We start from the raw sequence: 13,790 nt of genomic DNA, 5'->3' as shown, positions 1-13,790 counted from the left end.
GAATTCTTTTGTTACCCTCAAAGAGAAGCTACCTGGGCAGATCCTTTTAGTAGCAGCATTGAAGGGGTTGCTAGGTAATTGGCTTCCAGGAGGTGGGAGGGCACCATGTGAGGGGGCATGCATGTGCGGGCACATCTCTCTTTGTTTCCCTCAGAAGAAAAGCAGTGTGAGCAGACCCCTTTGACAAAGCAAGAGGAAGGTTGCTAGGCAGCCAGTTCCTAGGAGGAAAAGAGAAAGGGAGGGCACCAGATGTCCATGCCTGCATAGCTTTCTTTGTTCTCTGGAAGGAAAAAGCCATATAGCCAAGTTCCTCTTGCTGTGGACTGGAAGGCAAGCCAGACAGCTAAATGTGATCAAGGTGGGGAAGAGAGGCCAGGCCCCAGGCAATGAACGTAGACTGTACCTAGAGCACTCAGAAATGCCTTCTTCAGATAGGATAAGAAAGGAGAAGCATCTAAACTCTGCTATGGCAGCTGGTACTGCTGGAGAAGATTGCTGAAGATATTGTAGACAGCCAAAAAGATAAACAAACTGGTGCTTGAACAGATCAAGTCTAAAATATCCCTGGAAGCCAAGATGATCAAACTGATGCTGTCATACTTTGGTCATATCACATCAAGCCATGACACATTAGACAATAATGCTAGGAAAAGTAGAAGGTAGTAGAAAGAGAGAAAGATTGCATGCCAGATGGATGGACTATCAGGAAGAACATGGGCCTGAATTTACAGGACCTATGCAGAACAGTGGAGGAAAAGGTGTCTTGGAGATGTCTCATCCACAGGCCATAATGAGTTGGGGCTGACTTAAGGGCAGTTAACAACAACAGAATTTATTGCACAAAAAATGGTCATAAATACACATACTTAAGGTTAAAAAAATTCAAAATAATTCAGATCTACTCTAAGCGTGAAAGCTTGAAGTCATAAAAAGTAAACTACAGAAAGAGGGAAGTGTATGTTTTATTTTACTCAACAACCAAGCAGAGTCATTGGAAATTCAGAAACATTTCATTTTGTTAAAATAATCTGGTTGAAGAAGAAATGCTGGTTTTAGAATTGTATAATTTGTAAATTTGTTAACTAAGAAATTAATAAAGATTAATATATATAAACAACAACAACAACAACTGCTATAAATGTTTCCACTCCTCTTCCTAACCTGGTCATTCTATTAAACTTAGGGCCAGTGCCAGAACTAGCTGACAGCAGGAGTGAGAAAGGAATACTCTCTGGCTCCAGAACTAAACTGCTTTTGCAGCAAGGAAATGAAACTAGAGGTAAAGAAGAAAAGTTAGGTTGCCTTGGGGCAGATAGAAATGCTGAGAAAAGCACAAGAGAGGCAATTTCTGCTAGAGAACTGAGAGAGAGCAGCTCACTGTGACACTGTAAGAAGCGGAAGCAATGGTGCTCAAAGACTGTGTGCTTGACTATAACCTTTGTGGGAAGATGAACAGAGACCGATTGTGGCTCATGCCTGAGAGAGACCAAAGACACTTTAGATTTCTAATCTAGAAGCCAATCATATAATTTCTTCAGCATATTTACTTAGTGATGTCTGGATGGAAGGGGGGAGTTAAAACCCTAGCAGAGGTGCACTTCCACATTCAACCAAAGCAGTTTCTCCATTGTGCTAATATAACACATTGGATAGTTCAGCAGCTGCCCAAGAGCTTGAAGGAGGTGGTGGAAACTGGAGAAGAATAGGTAGAAATGTAAGAAAGGCCTATGGCAAATGTTGTGCATGTATATGTGTGCACTTTCAAGCCATCTATTGATTTATGACGACTCCCTAAATTTCATAAGCCCTTCTTAGGCAAAAAACAAAACAAAACAAACAAAAACACAGAGGTGATTTTGCCAGTAGTAGCAGATAATATTCCACAGCCTATCTTGTTTACTTGATTACAAAGTTGATTACTATAATGTGTTCTATGTGGAGCTTCTTTGGAAGAATGTTAGGAAACTTCAACTGGTCCAAAGAGCTGTAGCCAAATTGCTAACTGGGGCTAGCTACAGAGAACACAAAATTCCTTTGCTGCAACAGCTCCACTGGCTGCCAGTCCATTTCCAAACACAATTCAAAGTACTGGTTTTGTCCTATAGAGCCCTATATGGCTGAGATCCAGGTTATTTGAAAGACCATATTCCACCGTGCTTTGAGATGGGGAGGCACTTTTCTCTGTCTCACCATCTTTACAGGTACATCTGGTGGGAACAAGGCAGAGGGCTTTCTCAGTGGCTGACCCCAGAGAAGTTAGACTGGCACCCTCCCTACTTTCTTTTTGAAGAGAAGTAAAGTCTTTACTATTTTAATAGGCATTTGAGGAGTGATTTTATAAGCACAGGTGTAGTCTCTCCCAACCTGACTTACTTCATAGATTTGTTGTGAGGATAAATTGGGGAGGATGACAGATATATTTGTTGCCTTGAGCTTGCTGGGGGGAAAGCACAAGATAAATGCAACCAATAAATAAATGTTTCATTTCACACACAAGAAAGCTTGTAACAGATCATAAGGAGTTTGGTTTTGTCCACTCTGTACTATCACAGAAGCAAAAAGGCTGTCATTTACTACTAGAATTTGGCCCTAGCAATTTGACAAGCAACACACAGCAACATCAAATTGCTTTCATCTCATCAATGCCCTACTTACTCTCAGCAGGTAATTGAGGCGGGCGAGAGCTTCTAAGAAAATGTCAGCCCCTTTGTTGGAATATTCATAGCGTCCAGCAATAAAGAAGAAGATTGTCTTGTCAAGATTGAAGTCCAGGTGCCTAGCAGAATAAAAGGATGAGGAGAGGTTAAGTGTGGGGAGAGACTGAACCAGGTATTCTTGTACAGGCAGAAGAATCTGAAACTCAGTTCTGTGCCATCCAACCTTGAATTCACTCCACATAATCATGATTTATTACACAACAGTGACTGTGAACAGGAACTGTCCAGGGCCAATGGGCCAAAATACTCTTAAAGCATCAAATTCTGTCTGATCTTGGCAGGCAGCAGGGTCAGGTTTGGTTAGTACTTGAATGGGAGACTAATAACAAATACCAGGTGCTGTAGTCAACATATTTGAGGAAGGAACTAGAAAAACCACCTTTGAGTATTCCTTGCCTAAGGAAATCCTATGGAATAAATGGCATTGCCATAAGTCAGTGAGCAACTTGAAGGTGCACACACACACAATGGAGACTAAATTGTTAAATTACTCAAATGACACATCTCTTTCAAGACATACAATGGTAGCTTACTACTTTTCAGTTATATCTTTTCAGCATTATTTGAAGCAGATCAGCACATCCTCTGTATCTTCATTATTTCTAAGGTAAATGGAGTGGTAATCAGTACAAGACAGGGTAGGGAAGTAGATAGTGCTAGAGCAGATGAAAAGAGATCCAGGTTCAAGTTCCTACTCAGGCACAAAACCCACTAAGTGATCTGGGGCTAGTCAATGGTGGTGGCCTAAGCTACCTCACAGCGCTGTTGAAAGGATAGAATTTGAAGAAAAACATGCAAAATCTTGAGGATAGATAAAACCTAGACATTCACACTGACAATTGGAAACCAAGATAGATAGGTTTGCTCAAAAGTAAACAATTTCACCATTATGGATAGGCTAACCACACAGAAAATACAACCTAACAATATGAAAAAATGGGGAAAATTAGAAAAACTTTGGTGCTAACAGAATTGTTTACTGGTTTATATCTTCAAAGAAATGTTGGAGCGAGTTTATGTATAAATAATTAATTGTAGAATTATTGATTTGCTTGCTCACCTTTTTTCTTTTTGTTGTTTATTTTGACTGTATTATTCTGTTTGTTTCATATATATATATAATAAAAAGATAGATAGGTTTGCTAAAAATAGTTGTGAAAAGAAGTGCTAAGGTTTGCAGTTGTCAGACTGAAAACTGGAAAGAGTTCCTCTACTTTTCAAGTTTCAGCAGGTATTGCTGAAAAGCAATGAAAAGCAATACCGACCTAAATTCCTTCTTCTATACAACCGTTAAAGGTACAGAAGCCATCTCCAGTTTTCAGTCTGACAACCTTGATACCTTATAAACACAGGTACTTAGAATAGTATACCAACTACAGTGAAATCAATAAGCACAAGTGAGCTGTATGATACACCCTATAAATGTTTGTATTGAGGTAAGTCTCAGAGCTCAGTAGGATGGATTTCCTAGCAAATAAGCAGTATGTTTCCTCACAACCATCAGATGGTAATTTGCTTTTAACATGGAGGGGGTCCAAAGTGGTGGGCCAATTTAAAACAACAACAACAACAACAACAACAACAACAGACATTCGTTTCTACTCTTCTCCTTTAAAAATCCCAACAACACCAAAAATAAAACTGTGGGAGATAATGGAGACAAGGATTAACTCTACACTGAGTGCTGGACCAAGACAACATACCGTAGTGCCCACACTTTCATCCATGTACAAAAGCTGGCGGTCAAGTCTTCTTCAACAGTAGCAAGGGAATCAGTTCCAGAATCACCCCTGAGGCAGAACGCTAATTTAGGTAGCCTGGGATGTGTTGTATAGCACACCTAGCTATATCCTCCAACATAGCACAACAAATGCAGAGGTCAAAAGGAAGAATATGTATTGTTACCAATGCCTCCCATGTATTGCCTGATTGCTGCCTCAATCTGCCTAATGGTAGTGCTAGTCCTATGTGTGTGTGCTATGTGACTTCAAGTCATTTCCAATTTATGGTAGCCCTAAGGCAAACATATCATGGAGTTTTCTTGGCAAGATTTGTTCAAAGGAGGCTTGTCATTGCCCTTCCCTGAAGCTGGGAGCATTCAACTTGCCCAAGATCACTCAGTGGGTTTCATGGCTGAGCAGGCATCAAATCTTGGTTTCCAGAGTCACAGTCCAAAGCTCAAACCAGTATGCCAAGCTGGCTCGCATTATGCCAAACTGGTGCTAGTCCTACCAACAATTAAAACCTTGATATTTCCACACAACTGCATTCTCCTTGCACCTATCACAACCAGTGCCTGCCTCTCATTTTCCTTGAAAACTTCCCTTCCTCAGGCAGCCATTTCAATTGATTTGGAGACAGTGAGACAAGACTTGGCTTCATGGAAGGCCCATGATGACTCACCCATAGAAGTGGCCTCTGACAAACTCCTGGATACGTGCTTTACTCTGGGCATGAAGGTTTTGGAATTCATGCATGGCTGAGAATTTCTTGACATTTAGACCATTGGGAGTCACAATATCTGGATATGAAGCAGCAAAGTGGAGAGGACAGAAAGATAAGACACAGAATTGTATTTCTTTACTTTAAGCTTCTAAACCTGCTCAACTTTAGAAAGATAAAAACATATTTTAAAAAACAGGACTACAGCACTACAGTTATATGGGATGACAATGGACAGGGCTACTAGTCAGCAAATTAAATTTGGATTCAATTCATGATTAGGATTTGTATCTATTTCCTGAATTTGTTTCTTAAGACACAACTGTATATCAGAATAACACATGTCGTATGTGTTTCCATCTGTGGGAACTGTTTTATGCTTCCACAGTGTTGGATAAATGCATCTGGAAGTACCCAAAGACTGAAGTTTCAGAGCAACACTAAACATAATTTTAGGTTACTTTATACAGCTTAAAATGTATTTTTATAATAGGACATTCTGTTGTATGTGATAAAGACTATGCATGAAGTTGCTATATACTGACTAGTATAGAGCTAGGGATGTGCAACCTATGAGCCACATGGGTCCCTGGCCCACACTTTTCTGGCGGCTGAAGCCCTATGGCTATCCTGTCACCCATTCAACTTTTTTTAAAAATCGGCATGATTTCTCTGTGATGTTTTCCTTAAAGCCATTCAGAACATTTCCCCTGAGGAAAATGGGTCCATCTACCACTCCAGAATCTCCACAAGTTGCAAATATAGAAAAAGTGGAATCATAGTACTATAGCTATGCGGAGTGAAAGGACCCTGGGCACCATTTTGAGAGGAACTCTGAAGAAAAACAGAGTTTTTCTAGCACATTGTATGTATGTGGGGGTGGAGTGGGGAAAGAAATTGGCTCTCAAGCAATTGTCTAGCCTTTGTTTAGCTCTGCAGAATCTCACACTGCGGGCTTCTTTAGCCTTCCAATGTGATATCTTTTTAACTGGAGATGCCAAGGACTGAGCCTCGGCCCATCTTTATGCAAATCTCATGTGCTACCTATTGACCTAAGGTCCCTCCCCATAAGGACTCTAACTTTTTAATTCAGTAATGAAAATATTAACAAAGGATTCTACCCAGACATAGACAACATCTTCATCCAAGCACAGCTGGTGAAGCAAGCCACAAACTATTCATGGAGATAGTTAGTTTGTAGATGCTCTTACTAGATGCTTTTACATGATCTAACTTTTTTCACAAGGCCTGGGAATAGAGGAATCCAGTAGCACCTTTGTGACTAACTGGTTTATTTTAGCATGAGCGCATCTGAAGAAGTGGACTGATATCCACAAAAGATCGTGCTAAAATAAAAGAGTCTCAATGGTTCTGCTGGATTCTTCCATTGCTGCCTCTTCTCCATTTTCCACTGACACATACTAATCCAACTATTACTTTGAAAACTGACACAAACGCTACTCACCGGGCTTCCTTTTTAATAAGTGTTCGGCCTCTACAGCTGTGATCTGGGAAACTGTGGTAAAAACATGCGTGCAGTGGACAGCAGCCCGCTCCATGCAGTAGCGATGATAGATCTGTCGGTCTCCAGCTTCCTTGTCCACATTAAACTGAGGTGAGTTAAGAAAAAAGAAATTAAACAAAACCAGCTATAAAGTCCACGGAGCAGAAGAGGGCAGAAACACATGCAAATTTGATAGTTTAGTGCCAGATGCCAGTTTGCACCTGGAACTGCATCAGTTCTATTGTTCAGTCTGGTTCTTTCCTATGCTCAAAGAGAACCTGAGGACTCCCAGAGCCTTTTGTAGCATTCTAGGAAACAGGTCTAGGTATTTTCTTTATGAGATCCCCCAGAACATGCTCATGGTGCTATATCCAATCCCTAAGAGAGAGGATCTAGACTGGGAGTTAAGTGGAGTTGTCCTGGTATTCAGGAAGCAGGCTTGCTTTGTTTATATAACTTTGTTGATGTTTCCTCTGCTATAAACAGTTTCATGTACTTCACTTTCTCCTTTTTTCACCCCCATGTTCACAATCCCAAACCCTTGTTGCATCTTTGGAAAGGAACCACTGGAAAGAGGAATGCATATTCTTCACAGAAACTAAGCAAAACCAAAAGGTCTGTGAAAGGGGACCAGTGACATAATCATAACCAAGGGCATCACTAGTGCTGTAAAATGATGACTGCTTGTTCCACACAAGCAAAGCAATTTGCTGGAGCATACATGATCATAAACAGCATAGTAAGGTAGGGCAGGGTTTCAAAATCACATTTTCCATGTAGAAAAAAATATTACTGTTCTGAATGCCAGAAAATGCAACCTCCTCATGTCATTTTGGTGCCACAGATGTTGCATGAGAGATAGTGTGCTGGAGGGCTTAGAGCAGGGTTTCTCAATCAGAGTTCCCCAGAACCTAGTGCTCCATGAGAGGTCTCTAGGGATTCCACAAGAGATTGTGATTTTATAAATAAATATTTTTCTAAGCCTTTAGATATATATATTTTTATACATGGGTTCCCTGAGACCTGAAAATCATTTCAAGGTCACCTCTAGGGTAAAAAGTCTGAGAAAGGCTAGTTGTGAGAGCTGCACTGGCATTTGGGAAACTGAGGCTCAACTCTCCACTAAGACAAAATATTCATGGAGTGACTTTGGGTCAATTATTTTTTCTGAGACTGACCTGCCCCACAGACTTGTGATGAGAAAGTGGATAGAGAGGAGCCATGCATGCCACTTTGAACTTACGGGAAGAAACATAGGTTACAAAAGTAACAAATAATAAAGATAGCCCATAAAGTTTAGTAGTTTTAGTGCTTGACTAGGACTCCATAAGATCAGGGTTCGAATACCCACTCAGGTAACCAAATCCAGTAAGTGACTATGGGCAAATCACATTTTCTTAGCCTCACAGGAAGGCAATGGCAAGTATTTCCCAGAAAAACTCTATACAGAGTTGCCCCCTAAATCAGAGTCAATTTGAAGGCACATAACAATGCAATAATAAATAAATATACAAATAATTTGTAGGTGACTAAAAATTAGCACTTGTGTCTCCAGAAGAGCAACCACGGGAGAAGCCCTGCTCAGGAATCCATCTGTTCCCCATCTCGGTGTAACCTCATTTCTCCTCCTCATAAGACTCACCGTCTGGAGATTATTATAGAAGTCTACACTGCCAGCGCATAGATAACGTCCTAGCAAGGTAGCATGGGTGGTGAAAATGGTAGCCACCGGAAGCTTCCGGATCCTGCACAGGAAAAGGCCAACCCCAGACAGCCATTCATGGAAATGACCAATGATGAATGGCTTCTCTTCACATTGCGCAGAAAACTGTATCAAGGGCACAAGCAAAGAGAAACAGGAGCTTTATAGAGCAGAGGAAAAAAAGGCAAACATTATTTGAACCTGTCCATGCTTTCTCTGATCTTTGCAAGCCTTGCATACTACTGGCTACTAAAACAAGTAAAATTGGTGGTACCAGAACAGGGATGGCTACTCTGGAATTGCAGTCCAATAACTTCTGGAGGGCTGCATTATTCCTCTGCCTACTCTAGAGAAAAGACTTCTAATGGTGGCATCAAGAGCTAACCCTGGATCCCTTAGTAGCTGCTTTTAATCAGACCTTAAATATAAACTTGCTCTGTCTGGTTTTAAACTGAAGAGACTGTTATAATTTGATACTGAATTTTATTCATTTATATTGCAAGCCACCTTGGGAAAACAATAATCTTGAAAATTGGCCAAGAAACATATTTAGTAAGTAAGTAAATCATACAGGAAAACATTTCCTTACCTCCCCAATAAACCAGGCGGTAAGGAAGCCAAAGAGAACTGCATCATTGGCCTCTCGATCATACCAAGGAATCCCAATGGAGCAGCTTTCCCAGAGCTCTGTCTTCCAGCGATCCAAGCTCCAGGCAGTTGCTCCGATATCAATGAGGATCACATAGGGCCCCCCTTCAATCAGCCAGCGACCAAAGTAAACCTGGATAGGGATTATACATGGAAAATTAGTTGACACACTCAGAGTTACCTAGTCCAGAGATTTTTCTCTAGCAATGCAGCTACTGAAACACATATTTTGACATTTAAATTAGAAATGAGTAAGCTATCTAACTTCAAGACACCGTGTTTCAGTTTTACGAATATATGATTACAATTGAAGCTAAATATTTTGGTTCCATGCCCTGCTCCAAAAGATGTGCACATACACAAACATACATGCACACATTTTAAAAAGTATGCATGCATGTGCCTTCAAGTTGCCTGTCGACTTATGGTGACCCTGTTAATTTTTCATAGGCTTTTCTTAGGCAAGGAATCCTCAGAAGTGATTTTGCCAGTTCCTTGCTCTGAAATATAGCCCACGGCACCTGGTATTTGTTGGCAGTCTCACATCCAAGTACTAACCAGATCGATCTAATAGCCTGGAGACAGTAGGAAATACGGAGACCATGGAATAAGAGTAATTATGGGAGAAGAAAGGAATTCACATGGGCCAGAGAAGTTCTACCAAAACTCTACCTTTTATTTCTAGGCTTTTGGCAGATAATACTTGTATATTTTCACATTGGCTATTAGGCCTAGAGACGTGCTTCATATTTTTATTTGGAAGTCAGACACATGGAGGTCCAAATTCTATATGGGGTTTCAGTCTTCTCTACAGAAATGCATTAAGATGTGTCATCATGATTTAGGGCCAATTACTTATTTAAGCAATTAATACCTCACATTTAAGCATCCTCATGGCAACTTGCAAAATGACTATTGCAAAATCTGGTAAACCACCTTAACTCAAACTGAGATCTGCACTTTCCTTGTTTGGCCTTCAAGCTTTTCTCCTTTCTTGGGGAATCTAATAAGTCTTGACTGCCATTCTAACCCAGAAAATCTCTCCACATTACGCCATTGGTCTGAGGTTTCCCCCTCTTCTTTCACTCACTTACTTCACTACTCTATTATTGTTCCCTTTGAACTGGTTTCACAAGAAGGGGGCAGTGCTCTATGTGAGAGTGTGAGAGGTGTGTGGGTTAATTTTAGCCTCAGTTCATGTTACCCCATCTCCATTTTGTGAAAGGTCGCCTGCCTGGTGTTGTTCTTTGCTGAGTTGCCCAAAATAACTGCCTAAGCAGAAATATTTGGCAGCCCTCCTGGCCAGGAAAGTGTGTGCAGGAGAGTGAGGTTAGATAAAAAACAAAGAGAAAGGAAGGAGGATACACACACATCTGGTGAATCTGGTACATATTAAAGAGCTATAGTGGCTACCGTCTTTGATTGACTGAACTCATGTCCTGCATTTCTCCCAAGATACGATTCAAAACAGCTCACAATAATTTTAAAAAGATCAAGCTAAAATATTAATTTGCAAGTTAAAAAAATTAAATCACATTAAAAATGGTTTAAATAGTTAAAAACATTTAAAGCCTAACTAAAAAGATTAAAAATACAGCATATGACTCTAGACACACACTCCCACTCCATAATTAATTAATTACTATCTTTGACCCTAGTCAACTTTTAAGATCTTCAGAGGAAGATTTTCTCTCCATCCAACACTATCACAGGCGTGTTTGGTGAGGACACATAGAAACCAGCATCTCTGCCCAGTAAGAAGCTACAGTTGGTTCCAGCACAGCTGTGGGCAAACAAAAAGACCACCACAGTCTACATATTTTCAGTATCAAAGTTAGGTTTGAAATCTGGTGTGACTGTCTCTGTATAAGAGAGCCCTGGGACCAGAAAGCAGGGATAAGTCTGGGATACAGTTCTCTTAGTGCTTTCTTAGGTCTCCCTCCCTTGAGAGAAGGTCATTTTTCCTGCCTCCTCCAGTCAACCCCAACTCATGGCAATGCTGTGGATGAGATATCTCCAAGACCCCCTATCCTCCACTGCTCTGCTTAGGTCCTCTAAATCCATGCCTGTGACCTCCCTGATTTAGTCTGTCTGGCATTCGGTCTTCCTCTCTTTCTACTGCCTTCTACCTTTCCTAGCATTATTGTCTTTTCTAATGAGTGGTGCATTCTCATGATACAACAGCCTCAATTTGATAATCTTGGCTTCCAAGAAGATTTCAGGTTTGATCTCTTCAAGGACCAAGTCCATGCACCACTGTGTACAACATCTGCCATACAGAAGTCACCAAGAACAACATCCATGTGTGCTGACAGCTCTACATAAAGTTATCATAGCATGTACCAGGGATGGAGGAACTGTGAGTCTCCAAATGCTGGATTGCAGTTTCCATGATCCCTCACACTATTGGCAATGGTAGCTAGCTAGAAGGCGATGGAATTTATACTTCAGTAACATCTGGAAAGAGGGCCATATGCTTATCATGCCTAAAGTATCTGAACGATTACACGCTAGTCTTACTGCATCATAACAAGGCATCTTGTCACAGGCAGTAACAACCAGATGCACCTTTATAAAGAAAGGACAGGCAGGCAGCAGTCTTCTCCCAACATCTTACTATCTGCAAAAATGAAGTCCCGAATTTAGCTATTCTGACTAATGGATGCTGACAGATCTATCTTTTGCCAAAACTAGATCTGAATCATCCTTGAGGTTAAAAATCATGTTGCCATAACTTGCTACTGTATCTTGTGGGAGAGAGTTACACAGATTAAATCATGACTTGAGGGCAAAATTTGCATTTGCCTCTGTTGAATCTTCAGCTTACCATGGTGGGTGGGCAGGGAGAAACCTGTGGCCCTCCTGATGTTATTGGACTTCATCTCCCTCCATCCTAGATTTACTGTCTGGCATGGATGGGGGGAGGAGAAGCAAAGGACCCTTGGAAGTGCCAGCTGAAAGTAAGAGCTAGAATTCCACTGTCTCTGATCCAATGGAGCTTTAGGGAAAGAGTGAGATAGACATAAAGCCTTTGGTTCCCCCTGCATTCAAGAGCAGCTAAACACAACAGACTTGTTTTGTTCTCTGTATTTTAATATGAGAACCAGGAACTCTGGATCTTCTTTCCCAAGGCAAACTGGAATTTTGAGCCAATGAATACATCTACAACAGTGTTACCATCGTTTGACAATCTTATGCTTTCAACCAGGGAAAGGCACAAATACAAAAATCTGAAACTCAAGAATGACGTATACTGTATATTTATATGTCACAAACAGTGATGGTAGAGCTGTTAACAAAACAAAGGTGGAAACTGTGTGCCTCTCAAGCCCCACATCATTTAAAAAAACTGCCCCCCCAAGTAGACAAATTGTACTGCCAGATGACTCCAAAGGAAACGGTTAATGAAATGAACCTTTCTTGGCAGTCTTGAAATTCGATCACTGGTCTCCAAGTGTTCTACTCCAATGCTCAAACCATTACACCACATTGGTTCAAAACATTACACCACATACATGCTACCATCTCTTTTGCCATTTTTTAAAACTGACATTTCAGGGATTGAATCAGGAATGTTCTTCATATACTCTACTAGTGAGCTACAGTCTTTGTACAGCTGGTGAGTTCCCGTTTGTGAGTATCAGTATCTTGTTGTGTGTCTTCAAGTTATTTCTGATTTATAGTGATTCCAAAACAAACCCTATCACTGTTGGGTTTTTTTGCCGGGGGGGGGGGCAAGATTTGTTCAGAGGGTGTTTGCCTTTGCCTTCCTCTTGAGGCTGAGTGAGTGAGATTCACCCAAGCTCACACAGTGGATTTCCATAGTTGAGCAGGGATTCAAATAAACCACTACACCATGCTGGCTATCAGGTACCTGCAGCCCCAAATCCCAGTGTCTTCTTTTTGGCTTCTATGACCGGCAGCCCTTGTCACCATCACCCTGAAGTTTCTTACTTTATTTTATATTTTTATTTATTTTATTTTATGGATTTATATCCTGCCTTTCTCCCACAATGGGATTCAAGGTGGTTTACAACAATTTAAAATTGTTACTTTGCATCCTTAATTCTTACTTTGCATCCTTTTGCGTTCATGGAGTCAATAGTACGACGGATGGCAGGGTTCGGTGGCTCTATGAGCTCCACTTGTGTGCGGACGTTCAGTTCCAGGTAAGGCCCGATCAGGAAGTAATTCTCGCCCCACTCATCCAGTGTAATCTTGGCTTTGGTCTGGATAACCGTGTAGATCCCACCAACTATACAAGAGATAATTGGTAGAATTAGTTTCTTTCTTGCATGCATGTAAGCTTGTATGCATGTAAGCTCTGTGTCTTATTTATGTAAATATTTATATCCTGCCCTATATCATACAGTTCAGATTCAGCCTATCCGTAGAACTATAGGAGCTTGCCCAGGCTCTTCAGTCTTTGGAGGAGACCTTTGTCTGAGTTCTGCTACCACTTACCAGACATGTTTGGTGGGAACATGGGAGAAGGCATTCTTGATGGCTGCTCCCAGGCTTTGGAACTCCCTACCTAGGGAGCTAGGATGGGTTCCCTCCCTATTGTCCTTCCATTGGCAATTCTAGCAAGCTTTTAGAAATGTATTACAAGGGCTTTTATTGGTGTGCTGTTTTGCTGATTTTTATTTTTCTGTCTCTCAATAGATTTGTTTCAAAGGGTATTAATTATACATGGGCTAATTATATTTTAGCAATACCTTCGTATATGGTTTTACTTCTGCTGTTTTTGTAAATGCTATTACGGTAACTATACTTG

The 13,790-nt window shown here is 40.8% G+C and overlaps 1 protein-coding gene across 2 annotated transcripts in view; it reads right to left on the bottom strand.

Annotated features, from left to right (window-relative positions):
• The window catches only part of GYS1 (glycogen synthase 1), a 40,329-nt gene that overhangs the window by 14,951 nt on the left and 11,588 nt on the right, over positions 1 to 13,790 (bottom strand). For both annotated transcript variants that reach the window (XM_042474559.1, XM_042474560.1), the window contains exons 3-8: positions 13,087 to 13,268; positions 8,955 to 9,146; positions 8,306 to 8,491; positions 6,625 to 6,769; positions 5,121 to 5,238; positions 2,656 to 2,776 (exon numbers count right to left, since the gene is read on the bottom strand). In XM_042474559.1, the coding sequence (XP_042330493.1) occupies positions 2,656 to 2,776; positions 5,121 to 5,238; positions 6,625 to 6,769; positions 8,306 to 8,491; positions 8,955 to 9,146; positions 13,087 to 13,268 (944 nt within the window). The remainder of the gene's footprint in view (positions 1 to 2,655; positions 2,777 to 5,120; positions 5,239 to 6,624; positions 6,770 to 8,305; positions 8,492 to 8,954; positions 9,147 to 13,086; positions 13,269 to 13,790) is intronic.

The sequence above is a fragment of the Sceloporus undulatus genome, chromosome 6 (genome assembly GCF_019175285.1).
Source record: "Sceloporus undulatus isolate JIND9_A2432 ecotype Alabama chromosome 6, SceUnd_v1.1, whole genome shotgun sequence".
NCBI lineage: Eukaryota > Metazoa > Chordata > Lepidosauria > Squamata > Phrynosomatidae > Sceloporus > Sceloporus undulatus.
Note: the sequence above shows the minus strand (reverse complement) of the source record. Positions and strands in the feature narration are given on the sequence as shown.